Genomic DNA, 14,781 nt, shown 5'->3' with positions numbered 1-14,781 from the left:
TCCCTGCACTGCTTGGGAGGGAGGAGGTGAAGACCTCATGGGCATGGTGGCCTTCATGGGCCTTTGGGTTTAGTTGAGTTCCTTGTCCATCCTGTGTGCATTTCTGCACTGTTTGAACCAGTTTAAAAAAGACTGGCTGTGGCACTCGGTGCTGTGGTTTAGTTGATGAGGAGGTGTTAGGGCACAGGTTGGACTTGATGATCTCAAAGGTCTTTTCCAACATAGTTCATTCTGTGATTCTGCCCCTTCAAGGGTGTGCAGAACAACTGTGTTACTTCTTTGGAAGTCCTCTGCAAATTTTTAATCTAGCAAAAGGGTGTTCTGATGGTGAACTGACGGATCCATCTGCTCCATCACGGTGGGTTTATCAACAGTTTCACTTTAAACATTTTTAGTGAAAAAGTTGATTTGTGTATGTAACTGGCATATGGCTTAAGGCTTGTACTCAGCAGCTGTTTGGGTGTATTTATTAGTGAAAGTACCACGCAGGGATGTTTGACAAGAAAATCTTGGTCTCTGGGGTGAGCTTGGGGTGTTTGAAGTCACTCAGAATCCACGAGCAGCCCTCGAGTGCAGGCTGGAAGCTTTCTCAATTTAGCGGTCATTCGTGTCCCCAAACGTGGGACACAGTGTCTGAGAGTGTGGGCAAGCTGATGACAACTTTCTAGACATGTTACATCAAAGAAATGGAGATAATGTGCATGAAAATTACAACACTTGGCAGTGTCTGTAGTAGTGCGAGTTCAGGGCTGCAATAGCAAATCTGCTCCATCCGTGTCTGCAGCACTGTGCTGTCCCTACTCTGCCCTGCTGTCACACTTCCAGCCTCAATATTGCCTTGTAAAAAATACAGGATTATTCTCACAGTATCATAGAAGCGTTTTGGCTCAGAAACTGCTCTGCAGTCCACGTGGTTCTCTAGCAGCTCATCTGTTTCTCCTCAAATACTGAGGTTTTGTAACGTTTTTAACCATATTTTCAATGGCTTCACCTTGTAAAAAAAAGCCTTCAAAGCTTTTGGAATGAGCAGTAGGGGAAATCTGTAGAGTGGAAGTGCTGCCACAGGGCACCAGTGACACTTCTGTTCATTAATGGTTCTCTGTGTTTACCAGAGCTGAAGATGATGGAAATACAATTCACTGAGTTTGTGCCAGCCAGTATCTTCTGTTTAGACCCATAATCCTTTCTTGAAGAAGTTTTTCATTTCACTTATGTGGAGTATCATGAGTGCTCTTTAATAAAAAATAATGGATTTGTTCTGCAGATACCTAATGTGCAGTTTGTGTACTTGAATGGAAAAGTAGCAGACTTCTGGGATATTTTCAGTGGGCAAAGAGAAGGCATGGTTGTCACCTTTTAAAGGTCCAGAGACTTGGCAGACAAATTTACCTCACTGCTTCCAGTGGCATCCTCCTCAAAACATCTTTGTAGAATGGGAAATCCATGTGGGAAGTCCCAAGTGCTCCTCCAGATCGAAAAGCTCAGGAAACTGCAGATAATCAGCTTTTCACATAGGTTTGGGTTTTTTTTTTTTTACATAATGTCCATATCCTCAGATGTTTTGAGGGGAGCTTTGTTCTGCTTTTATCATTTATCTTAGAATAAGGTTCAGATATTTCATCAGGACAGTTGGCACTTTCCATGATGGAGCCTTTGGATAACATCAGTTGTCTGGGTTTCACTGGGGATCTGCTGAAATAGTTGTTATTTCTGAATCTATTTTTGAGCATCTCTAATACCAAGGACACTTGCAATCCACATTTCATAGCTTGTGTCTGGTTTATCATGTGGGAGTTGCTGGTTGGATTGAGAGGTTGAGAATCTTGTTTTTTTCCAAAGGTTGGAGTTGTTGTGGGTAAAAATTACCTGAGGCATCTACAGGTGAGTAACATAGTCCAGTGCTACCTCGTGCTGCTGCAGTTTTCCTCTGGAGCCATAAATCTGGGAAGCATTGTTTTAAACCTCCTCCGTGGGAGAGCTGGCAGGGGCTGGTGCATTGAGCCCTCCTGGAGCTGAGGGTGCCGAGGGCTGGGTTTTAGGGGCTGGAACCAGCAAGTGGCACCATAGGGGTGAAGTGGCACTGCTCAGGCATCACCGCTGGTGAAGTTCTGAGACCTCCCCCTCCATTTACAGCAGAGCCAGAGGGGGCTCCAGGAGCTTTTGGAATGCTCCATCCTGGCTGTAAAACCACCAGGGCCGGGTCCTGTCCCTCTGTGGGACTAAATCTGAGCGTGGCTGCCTGGGCCACGTGTCACCATTTGAGGCCGTCCCAGCACGTCCCCACCAAAGGGTCTCACCTCCTGCTCTGTGGCTCCATCCTGCTGTGCAGACCCACAGCTGGAAATGGATATTATCAAATCTGTGCGATAGAATCGGGGTTTTTTGGTCGCTTCTGCTGTTTCTGAATGCCAGGATGTTGTGCAGAAAAGGAAAATTGATCTGAAACCTGATTAAATTAATCGGAACCCTGAAATCCTGGAAATCAAGGCACAAAACTGATGTAGATCTGGAAGCAGAGACTGGACCACCTGACACAACCAGGAAACAGTTCTAATGCAATTATGATACAATTAATAATTGGAAATAAAGACAGTGATTGAAACAAATGAAGGAAGAGAATGGAAAGGAGCAGACAATGTTAAAAGAAGATTTCAGTTTGTTTTTCTGAACTTGGAAGCTTATTTCTGCTTTGAGGCTACCAACAGAGGTGGTATTTGTGAGCCAAGACAACTCTCTTTGCTGACTCTGGGTGGATGTGAGTGTAGGATGCCTTCAGTGATGCAGCTGGTGTTATTTAATAATTCTCCCAGCCCATCCATCATTTCTGAATCCAGCTTTCTCCCTGATTCATGTATTATCATTGTGTCAGTAAGGCAGCTTGAAAGATGCCTGAAAACAGTGAAAATACCTAATTATTGTTCTTTGTGGAAAAGGAAGTTTTTAAATAGCTGTAGCACAAAGTAGCTTGAATACATTTATTTTCTGTAGACTTTTCAGGCACACAGGAAGGCGTGTCCGGTGGTGACAGTGGTCATGCCTTGAGGGGCAGATGGGCACTGTCCTTTTTGACAATCCAGATGCCTTGGTGCACTGTTGTTGTGGTCCAAGGGCTTTGTTACACTTCCACCGCAAGGATTTAATTAAGGAGTAACATTATCAGTGCTGCAGTGATAGGTAAAGGTTTGATCATTGCTTCTCCCCTCCTGTTTTCCAGCTGATTGCACACTGGGAAAGCCTCCCAGCTGTGACTGGCCAAGGCCACACTAATGTGCAGCCTTGCTCATCTCTTTGCAGCTGGTGGCGGGGGGACTGAGGGCAGTGAAGCTGTTGATTCACACACCTGCGAGAAGGCAATAATTAATAGGCTTTGACACTCAAGGACTGGTAAATATTGTGGGTTTGAAGGGAAATCGGGCTAGGAAGCACGTGGTGTTTGGGATGGAGCACAGGTGGATGGATGCTTCTGGCTTGGCTTGGGTGGAGAGACTGGGACTGCTCCAGGCAGGGAGAGCAGGTTAGAAAGGCAAATCCTGCAGGAGTGTAGAGTGCTTGTGGGGCAGGTGAGCCCTGCTTTGGGCTGCTGTAGCTGCTATGACAGAGGGGTGAGAAGCCTCATTGTAGTTTCAGCAGAATGTTCTTTTTTTCTGGTTGTTTTTGTCTCCAGGATTTCAGGGAAATAGGGGAGGCATTGTTAGCACCTAAACCCAGACTTCTTTGCTTTGTAGTTGGACACGGAGTTAAAGAAATGAAACTTGTGGTTTTCTCTGCAGGTGTGTTTTAGGTCCTTGGTTTATCACATGAAGTTCTGGTGTTCCTGTGGGCTCTTACAGCCTGTTCTCCAGGGAGATATAATCAGCTGTGATAAACCAAGGAGTCAGAGAAGCTGCTCTGTCTGTTGGAAAATAGACAGCAAGTTAGTGGAGTGTTTATTTCTGCAGAAGGCTCACACTGGGAGCATGTATGAAACATCCCTGAGATGGATGATAGCGTGTTCCGCTTCTTTTGCTGGAAGACAGTGAGGTAGTAGAGCAGGCAAAAATAAATTGAATTACATCCATGCATTTAAAAAAGAGAGAAGAAAACAACAACTCAGTTAAAGTTGAAAAAGGATCAGTTTTTCTTTAGTAACTCCGTGTTGTGCTCGTGTGGTAGCACTTTGGCAGCTCCGTGGAGCAGGTGAATTGCATCCCTGTGGGACACGTGGAGCATCCCCAGGATTTGGGAATGTCTTTGCAGGCTCTCAGGTGCTTCAGGTGGTGGCAAGTGCCCCATCAGTGTCTCTGTGACACAATCTCTGGGTGGGTTTGCCTGTTTGCAGTGGCAGCCCTGCATTTACATCCCCGCGGAAGCCCCGAGGACGTGCTGCCGGTGGGATGAGCTCCTGCAGGCCTTGCTGGCGGGCTCTGCTTCCGCTCCCGGCCGCGGAACATTTGTTCTTCCCATCTGCAGTGCAGCCCAGCGGGGCTGGCTGCTTCCCATCGCTGGGATCCAGCTGTCTGCCGTCCCGGATCCAGCGTGGCTCTGCTGCCTTGGCTCCTGGCGCTCACTTCCCTTATTTGGTAACGCACAGCTCTTAAGCTGTTCCTGGAAGGGGCTGTTTTGCTAGTTTAGGGACTATTTTCCACTTTCATTTTTGATCTCTAAAGCCATGGATTGTGTTTCAGCAGCGGTGCTGGCACAGCTTAACTCTTAAGTGCTGTCAGGCTGGAATACTGTGCTTTTTAGAAGTGCTTGGCTGTTTCACTCTCTGCTGTAACCCTCAGCTTTGCTGCTGCAGAGGCAATATATGGCAGCACTTGTGTTTACGGGGTGTATACACCTTGTCAGCATAACCTGCTTATTAAAACGACTTCCAGAGTGCAGCCTTCAGTGCTAAGATTATGTTCTGGAAGCCAGATTTTAATTAGCTGCATGATTTGTTGGCGTTTTCCGTGCTGTGTTCCCAGGAGGGGAAGCGGCGCCCAGCGCCGGAGCGAGCTTGGACAGATTGAGCTGCATCACTTGATAGGCCTCAGCAGAGCATCTGTGGGCCCCTGCCAAAAGGACGGGGACTGTTTAAAGTGGAGAGAGGGAGAGGCCTTTGGGAGGTGAAAGACTCAAGGCCAGGAACAGAAAGCAAGGAATAAAACTCCCCGACTGGGAAGAGATGTAGGCAGCGGCGTTTTGCTGCGTTTGCCTGGGAATGCAGCACGGTTGGGCAGCAGGACTCTGTTCAGCTCCAGAGTGGTCCCTGTAGTTAAGGCAGGCCTGGTTTTTTTGCATTTGTCTTTGCTTTATTAAGCCAGTTTCTGGAAGTCTGAACATCTGTGGCAGCTCACCCCTCCTGGGTGCTGCCCATGTCTGCCCACAGTGTTGGTCACAGCTGGCTGTGCTCTGCGAGCTCTGCAGAGGAGACACCAGCTTGGGAATTCACTCAGAACCTGTCAAAGACTGCTCTCGGTTGGCTGCATCCAGAGAGGAGGAGGGTGGGTACATGGCAGTGCGATTGGGAAGGATCCATGGTGTGGGAATCGTGCTTAGAAAAGGAGTTGTTGATGCTGTGCTGTGACAAAAAGTGCAGTTGCTGCCTTGGAAAATATATAAAAGGAAACATTGCCAAAAAGCATAGTAATTATTTTTTCCAGTTTTGCTTCCTGGCAGAGCCTCAGGTGAAGTTTCTTGTTCAGTACAGCACCTCGTGCTTCCAGAAAGGCACGAGAGAAAATCCAGGAGGGAAATGGGCAGGAACACCACTGAGCAGTCTTACATCTTGGTAGCTGTGGGACAGAGGAGCCTGCAAATATTGCTGGGAGAGGGAGAAGTTCTCTTCTGCGTGTCCATGTGGAGAGGGAAGGAAATCATGGCATGAAGTTGTAAAAATAAAAATAAATTCTGTATCTGTTAGATACAGAAATAATGGAGTGCTGGAAGGGATCGCTTCAGATGTTACGCAGGAGTGGAGCTAATTCTGCCCTTGGAAGGGAGGGATGATCTAAGGAAGCTCTCCAAGGGGCTGTGAACCTGTATTTGGAATTCTGCAGGAGGCACAGTGGGTTGGGAGTTCGGGAGGGCAGCACCTGGTGCCAAAGGAAAGAAACAAATAAGCATTTCAGGCAAGAGATCCCAAGTGCTTCATTAGTGTAAGAAAAATTGAAGCACTAAATTCAATTCTGTTATTTCTTCCATTCTTCCAATCAAGACCTCAATAATATTATCAAATATTTATTTAATGTCCCTTCATCTTTTTTTGGCAATGTAGTTTTTCTTTAAGCCAAATCCATTTAAGAGCTGAAAATGGAGCTGCTTTATTGAACAGCTGAAAAATTTGTCTTTTCTCTTGCGTGATGCTGTGGTGGTTCACTCCCTGTGACACGCACACGAAATGTTTTTAAATAGAAGTGACTTTTGTTACACTGTTCAGTTAGCTCTGTCTAATAGCACAACAGTATTCTTTCCATGCTGGTCAACACTGACGCTTCCAGAGGGGGTTTGAAATTTGATCTTCCTTGTTCTTCCTGTGCTCAGACTGTCCAAGCTTTCCCTGCCTCCTGCCCCCACTTCCTGCCCCGTTTTCAGCAGGAACTTTAATCCGGAAAAGCAGGAGCAAGTGAAGAAGCAAATATGAGAATGAAATCTGAGGGGTGAGCAGCCAAAATTAAATGAAATTTGGCCAGCAAATAAATCTGCTTTGGTTTACTGCCAGGGTAAAATGTAGACTGAAAAGACCCAAAGATATTGAGGAGGGAATGTTGCAGGGTTCCTGTCCTGAGAATTGTGTTGGTGTCTCACAGGGAGATTTGTCATGGAAACTATGAAAAGAGAGAGAGGGAATGGCTTCCTGGGTCAAGGATCCAGCTCTCAGGCTGGGAAAAAGGCTAGAGCCACAACAATTTACTTAAAATTGCTTCTGCAACTCATATGACATTAGTTTGCCGAATTCCCTTCGTATAAAGTACAAATCCTTCTCCATGTGTGTAAAAATTGATTTTCAGTGCCTGTGAGGGAGAGAAAGGGATGGCCTTTCAATTTGTCCAGGTGGCCTCTTGTTCAGGGTTCCTTTTCAGGCTGGACCAGAGATGCAGCTGAGCTAAGACAGCAGAAACACTCTCTGGGACCAGCAGCTTCCTTGGGATCCTGGGTTAACTCGCATCAACATGTGCAGCTGTAAATCCCTTGCTTGAGGTTTTTTCCTTCTCTTTTTCCCTCTCCTCAACATGAAGAGGTTTTTTCCCCACTTCTGTCTGTTATTAGCCAGGAGCCATCAGAGTGCTTTGACGATTTCTAAAGAGATTATTCTTTACGTAGCTTCTCTTGGTCGCAGTTATCCATCGTGTCCATAAGTGAGGCTGTTCCTTAATGCTTCCAGGGATACGTGGTACATTCACTGTGTCCTTAACAGCTTTCTCTGAGGGAATTGGCTCTGTTTTGTCATCCCAGCTCTCTTGTAGCCAGCATTGCCCATCCAGGGACACCTTATCTATAGTGATGACAAGGAGAGGAATGGTTTCCTTGCTTCTTTAGCCTGAATGGATGTCAAATGGGATATGTTGTAGTTAAATCAGTGGGGTTTAGGGTTTTTTTTTTTCCTTTCTGCTTGTGCTGCTCTCCCTTCTGGCTCTGTGTTTTCACGCAGCATCTTCCCTCAGTACCAGAGATAGAAAAAAGCATCTGGTCTTTCCTGCAAATGTTTCCTTTTGGAACTGCCTGTATATCCAGTGTCTAAATATTTCTCTCTTTTTGAGTAGCAGTTTTCTTTTTGAAGGAGACCAAAGAGGTTATGTGTAGAAATAAAACAAACACTGGTGTGTTCTGAACTCTTTGAAACACAAGGTGTTTACTTAAAGGTGCATTTCTCAGGTCAGTATTTTGGTCGGTTTTTGGGCGCTTTGCTGCTGTTGTGCTCGTGGGGGTGCCTGGGGGGTGAGTTGTCTGTGCTTTGGTTCTTAGCTTACCCTGAGATGTGACAGCGTGTCCAGAGCCTCAGGAGATGAATCCCTGCAGGTGAGGAGTGACGTGTTTGCTCTTCCTTGCTGCAGTCAAGTTTTCCTCTTGGGCTTCTGCTGAGGGAAAAGCCAGGTTGGACGGGGCTTGGAGCAACCTGGTCTGTGGAAGGTGTCCCTGCCCATGGAGTGGGGGTGAAACTGGAGGAGCTTCCAGGTCCCTTCCAGAACCCAAACCCTTCTGTGATTCCATGATTCTAATGACAGCCTTATTCCACAGCACATTTCAATAAATCTAAAATGCTGTGTTTATTTTTGTGAAGTCACAGTGTTGGGTGCAGGCATATGCTAGTTAGTTATGTGGTCAAAAAGCCATTGCTTTTTAATTAATGCTTCATTGCTGAATATGTGGCTTTAGCAGACGTTGATATTCAGTGTCCAGCTCTCAGGTATATAATTTTTCTCTCTCTGAAATCTCTGTTGAGTCTTCTCCCTTGGCTTTGATACCTCAGCTCCAAGTTAATAACAATTACATTATTTCCTGTGTTGTTACAGCTTGAACAAATGAAGCAGCAATTCCCATTGGTAGGGCTTTGCATAAATGAATATAATAGCAAGAGGGTGGTTACCCTCGTGTCTTGCAGATAGGAATTGAGGGTGGTTATTTTAACACAAAAATTAAAATATATTTAGATCACAAATCGTGCACACTCTCAGTTTAAATGTTGGTTACAAGGGTGATTTTCCCCCCTTTATTCTGCTTTAAAAAGCAAAGCATTGAAAGCCCTTGAAATACAAGATGCAGCAGCACAAAGCAGGGAGGTAACAGACGTCACCACAGCAGAAACCTCTAATAAATTTTGTCATGTAATTAGTGCAGGGTTTGAATCCTGAGTGACTGGGCTGCTTTGCAGAGGGATGTGATTGCTACGAGATCTTTGGGCCTGGAATAGAATCCCAGAATGGTTTGGACTGGAAGGGACATTAGAGCTCCTCCAGTCCCACCCCTGCCATGGGCAGGGACACCTTCCACCATTCCAGGCTGCTCCAAGCCCCAGTGTCCAGCCTGGCCTTGGGCACTGCCAGGGATCCAGGGGCAGCCCCAGCTTTTTCTGTTCCGTACCAATGCCCTGCTCACCTGTGCTTCAGTTTCCCCACGTGTGGAATGGCAGAACTGTTGGCAACACGAGGTTAGAATTCAGCTGAGTTCTTCCACCAGGTTAAATGTGCAGGGTCCAGGTTTGGTTTCCTGGGTGGAGCTGTGGATGGAGCTCCTTTGGGAGCACAAGGTGAGTGCTGCTGCATCCTGACAAAATCCCTGTTCTGAACTGAGCTGCTGTGCTCCCAGCAAAGCTTGATCACTGCAAGTTGAAAATGAAAGGATGTCTTCTCATCACATAGAGAGTCATTTCAGTAGGATAAGGCTCTTTTTTCTCCTCCTTCATGGAAATGCAGGAATGATTAATAATCAACACATTTCTGTAGCTGCTTTTGTTCTATATTCTTTGAACCTCTTAGGCTGTCATCTATTAATTTTAAGTCTCAGAAGGAACAAGTATAGAAATAGATGATGGAGTAATCCAGGCGTTTCTGAAAAGGTGAAACTTGTCTGTGATTGAATATGTGCATTTTGTATTATTCTCTGAGTCTCCTGTGTGAAAATACTGCATTTGAGCACAAGAGAGGTCTTCATTTTGTCTTTAAATAAACTCCTCATCTTGTGGAGCATTACCATCCTTGTGAGTGTATTAAAGCTGTGCAATTTTGTAAATATAAAGTCAACAACTTCTATTTACAGTATTTCCATCATTGCCAGCTATGTTACTTCTTCATTACAGCTATTCTTCCATATTTAAAATAAAAAGGAAAAATACTATCTGTGTATTTATTCTCTCCTGTGAGCAGGCTTTGGCCTTGGGAAAATATCAGGTATCTAAGTATAGAAAAAGTCTGAAGAGAAACTGCTAAATTTCAGCAGGGAATTGCTGGTTTTCTTTTAATTTTAGTTTTGCTGTGCAAAAATGAGTTTGGTTTTTTCCAAGTAATGAAGAAACAGCTGTGTTGGTGTTAAATATTCAGTGGATTTGTAAGTGACTTATTTAAAGAATCTTCATCTTTATAGATTTCCCTCATTTGAAAGCACCCTAAAGTATGATTTTTGTGAGGGGGAGTAATTTCTCTTGGTTCTTACCTTTCTCCAGTTGGCATTTTGGAGAGTCTGGGTTTAAAACCCGAAATAACGGCACACCTTTTTGTTGCCAACAAAGTATTTGATTCCTGCTCTCTCCAACTGCAGAAAAGTTGGTGAAGACCTTCTTCTAAGTGCTTAAAATAGGCAGTGGAGATTTGGAAAAAATGATGAGTGGTGGATTGCACAACCAGCCTGGCTGGAGCTGAAACTGCTTCCAGATCATTCTGGAACGGGCACGCTGGAGAAGGGCAGAGGGAGGAAAATGGGCTGGGGCCTTCCAAACTGAGCTGAGCTCTGACAGGACCAGGATGGCACCTGAAGGAGCTACAGAAAAGATAGGGAGGGATACAGGGACAGGACAAGGAGGAATGGTTTCCCGCTGCCAGAGGGCGGAGTAGGATGGGATATTGGGAAGGAAATCCTTCCCTGGGAGGGTGGGCAGGCCCTGGCACAGGGTGCCCAGAGCAGCTGGGGCTGCCCCTGGATCCCTGGCAGTGCCCAAGGCCAGGCTGGACACTGGGGCTTGGAGCAGCCTGGGACAGTGGGAGGTGTCCCTGCCCTTGGCAGGGGTGGCACTGGATGAGCTTTGAGGTCCCTTCCAGTCCAAAACGTTCCATGATTCCATGAATCTTTGCTATTGCCTGGTGGAGCTTTGGGTGTCAGCAGTGCCTGTTCAGGAGCTTTCTGAGCTGTCCTCCTAGACCAAGGGTAGAATTACCATAATGGCAGCACTTAATGCCCCAAATGGTGGGAAAAGCCTCTGAAGGGGAGGCTGGAATTGCCTGGGAATGTTTGATTTACATATTTCTAGGCAACTTCGTGTGAAAGAAGGTGATGATGTCTTGGGTGGGCTCTGAAATACTCCCTTCTCCATAGCATTCCAGCCTCTCTAACCTTGGTATTTGCAATTTTTGACAAGTTTTGCATTATATTTTCAAGTAATCTTATTAATGCGCTACCTAAATGTGACTTAAATTCCCGTGTGATGGACTCCTTTGTAAGAAAAAGAAAAGCTTGGTCTTTGTCAGGTTTTTCATTGTGCTATGAGAGCAGAAATTGGACATTTGAGATGGGGCTGCTTGGGCTTGGGCTGGAGGGAAGGGTTGGAAGTTTGGGATCTGTGCCTGGTTGGAAAGGAGCGTGGTATAACTGAGAAGGGAATGAAAAATGGAGAAAAGAAAACAGAAAGAACGGGGTAGAAGGAATTGGCAGTTGGAATAATGGTGCTGGCAAGTTTCCCTCTTCCTTGAACCCCAAAATACTCTGGAACACGGGAGTTTCTAGCGTTCCCAGGATCCTTGCTTTTGACGACTCCTCTGTGCTGCCGGTGCACGCAGAGGGTAACCAATCCTTGCCGTGATATTTCGGGGAGCTGCAGGTGGCAGAGGCCCACGTGGGCTGCGTGTCCCACCAGTGAGAGCATTCATCTCTCACGTGGTGCCGTCGCAGCCGTGCTCGGCCTCGCTTTATTCCGTGCAGAGCAGCCGCTGACGGAAGAGCAGGATTTAGCTTGGAAGCGTTGAAATGCACATTGAATATGTGCCCGTGTAGCATTCAGCATCCTGCTGGGGTAGTGTAGGATTATGCAATCCCTTTTTTCTGCAGGACCTTTGTTGGGTGTTCAGGCTTGATGTATCATCGTTTCACCAACAGTGACGTAGTATTTTATTTTTATACTTCTTCATTGTGCACTTCTGCCATTTTTCACCGTATATCGTGAAGATCTGAAAGGAAAATGCATTCCTTCCTGGTTAATATTCAACAAACAGTCTATAAAAAGATGTCGTTACTGTGCAGTAATTGCTTTATTTATCACCTTTCCTCTGTGGCTAAAGCTGCTGGAATCACTGAGCGGAGCAGGGAGCTGATGGTTTGCTGCTCTGGCTTCATTTTTAAGTTTTGGCTTTGGATTTTGGGCTCCTGTTGTAGAAATAGACCTAAATTCTGTAGGGATGGTGTCCGATACGAGTGGCTTTATCTTGCACAGTCATCAGGACTGTGGGTTGCAGATCAATGACCGTGATGGGACTCAGCCAGCACATCCTTGGCTTTGTAAACATCCAAGGCCACGGGGTCTGGAGATCTAAAAGTCTTCTGGTCATAAAGTTCATGTATTTTGAACTGTGGTGAAATACATTTGGTGGCCATACGAAGGTGAATAAGATAAAGTTGAACTTCTCAACCACTTCAGAAATAGATTTCATAGGAGAAATACTAGAAAAAAAATATACTGGGTGCTTTTCATTGTTTGTTTTAGATCTGTAGCTTTGTTACTGGGGAGAAAACCCAAGAAAAACATGTTGTGTTTTGCTTTCTTGCACTGGACAAGGTCAAACACACTTGTAGCCCTCTGTGGGTGCTTTAGGCAGGAGAGGGGGTTACTTGCAGTTAACAATTTGGAAGTTAAGCTTAACTTGACAACTTTCTTGACTGAAAAGGATGGAAAGAAGTGCACTGTGACTAAATCTAGCGTACAATTAATTCTTCTCTGCAGTTCTGTGTGTTAATTGCTGTCATTGTGTGAACTGATGGTTTAAGCAAAAATAGAAAATTTTATAACTGGTGTGTTGCTTACAATGCGAGTCTTAGCTTGAAGTGCCAGCCCGCAGTGGCTTTTTGAATCTCTGCTGTGCTGTCAATCGCTGTGAATCATCCTGGTGGAAATGAAAAAGATGGTGAAGAGCGCAAACCTGGAGAGTGTGGTTTGCACTTTTGCTGGTGGTTCAGCAGCCCCAGGCTGGCAGTGTGGATGGAAGTGGAGCCGAGTGTTTCTGCAGAGATGCAGTTCAGCCTCCTTCCTCGTGCCCTGAGCTCTGTCCTTCCCCGGTGTCGCTGCGTCCAAGGGCCCCGGTGCCATACCCAGCTCCTGCCGGATCTGTTGCTGGTGTCCCAGGCTGCTAAACCAGGGTGGAATGGGATGGTCTCTGAGGTCCTTCCAACCCAAACCATTCTGGGATTCTTTGCCCTTCTGTGAAAGGTTTTGATGTTGCCTGGTGTGCTCTGGGGATGGATTGGAGGAAAGGCAGGACAAGAGTGAAGGTGTCAATCTCAAATGGCATCCAGAGGTGAAATTACCAAGGTCTGTCTCAGCCCCTTCAACTTCAGCCTCTGGCAGAGCTGCCATGACTTATCTCTGGTGTGGGGTTTCTCCCTTCTTGCATGCAGAGTGCCTATGAACAAGCAGCTCCGTTTTTCAGGCAGGGAGGATAAACCAGGTGGGTCTCTCCTCACCTTGGTGCCTCCCGAATTGCGGTGCTTGCCTGTAGGGATACCCCAGGAGCCTGGAGAAAGGCCGTGTGCACGAGGAGCCTGAGCCTTGCATCTGCTCTGTTGCCAGAGAGGCTGGGAACAGCCTCCTGGCTCTTCTGGCACTTTGTTTGAACTTCTGAGCTGCTACTTTGGGCGCTGCCTTTGAATAGCTGAATTTATTTTTTTGCGTGTTCCGTTGCTTAGCGACGAGAGGAGGAAAAACAGTCACTGCAGCTCATGTGGGTTTATTACTGATAAGTTAGCATCTCTAATACAGAAATGTATTTTTAATAAGACTAATGAGCTGTGATTCCTGACTTTTGCCAGGCAGAATGTTAAATAAACTGTGTTGATGCATTGGGTATAGAACCTGACACCCTGAAGGGTTTGATGTTACCTCGAGCTACGCCTTGAATGTCTGTGCTTGGGCAGGCTGTTGTTTGAGGGTATTTTGTGCTGCTGCCACTTTATTAGGTGAGGTTCTCTTAATTTTTTGCCCTGTTTTCCCTAGCAATAGAAGGGATTTGATTTAAAAACTAAACAGACAACAACAGCAGTGAAAAAATCCAAAGCAAAACCCCCCACCCTGACATCGTTTACCTGCTGAAGTAAAAAACCCCAAGCTGAAAGTGCAGAAACCAAGTCTGTTTGCCTGGGAAAGCGCTGGAACATGTTCCCATTTTAGTCTGGTACCGTTTTTGACTGGGACAAGTTATAAATTTTCTGGTCTTGCATCAGATGTTGGCAGCAGCAGTTGGTTTTTATCATTCATGGGGCAGCATTCCTGTTGCTCAAAAAAGCATTTGTCTGATCAAGAGCTTTTTGGAATTTGTTTATAAACCTTTCCTTGCCGCTGGAATATTTGGAGAGCGTTAGCAGCAAGTATCCAGATAATTATGACTGGCTGAAGCCATCTCTGTGTTTGTTCCATGTTTTTCTAGACTGCCTGTTCAAGCTATGTCCCATGAACCGGTACTCGGCGCAGAAGCAGTTCTGGAAGGCAGCGAAGCCAGGGGCCAACAGCACCACGGATGCTGTGCTGCTCAATAAACTGCACGTGAGTATCCCTCTGCAGGGCCCTCCTCGCCCTCAGCACTCACAGCTATCCTGCTTTTTAAATAAGAATTTCCAGTCGGCTTGGCACAGTTGAGGAGCAGACACCGAGTGTACATAAAAATCAGCGTGCAGGATTCCTTTGGAGATGTTCACAGTTTCAATCCTCTGATTTATGACAAATTCACAGAATAAGCTGAGTTGGAAGCAGCTCCTGGCCCTGCCCAGACACCCCATCAACCCCACCCTGGGCATCCCTGGCAGCGCTGTCCCAACGCTCCTGGAGCTCTGGCAGCCTCAGGGCCGTGCCCATTCCCTGGGGAGCCTGGGCAGTGCCCAGCACCCTCTGGGGGAAGAACCTTTCCCTGA

The 14,781-nt window shown here is 46.2% G+C and overlaps 1 protein-coding gene across 11 annotated transcripts in view; it reads left to right on the top strand.

The window, feature by feature from the left end:
• The window catches only part of ITPR1 (inositol 1,4,5-trisphosphate receptor type 1), a 161,208-nt gene that overhangs the window by 33,254 nt on the left and 113,173 nt on the right, over window positions 1–14,781 (top strand). For all 11 annotated transcript variants that reach the window (XM_048315664.1, XM_048315670.1, XM_048315665.1 and 8 more), the window contains exon 4: window positions 14,301–14,416. In XM_048315664.1, coding sequence (XP_048171621.1) covers window positions 14,301–14,416 — 116 coding nt within the window. The remainder of the gene's footprint in view (window positions 1–14,300; window positions 14,417–14,781) is intronic.

Source organism: Corvus hawaiiensis, chromosome 11 (genome assembly GCF_020740725.1).
Source record: "Corvus hawaiiensis isolate bCorHaw1 chromosome 11, bCorHaw1.pri.cur, whole genome shotgun sequence".
NCBI classification, from domain to species: domain Eukaryota; kingdom Metazoa; phylum Chordata; class Aves; order Passeriformes; family Corvidae; genus Corvus; species Corvus hawaiiensis.
Note: the sequence above shows the minus strand (reverse complement) of the source record. Positions and strands in the feature narration are given on the sequence as shown.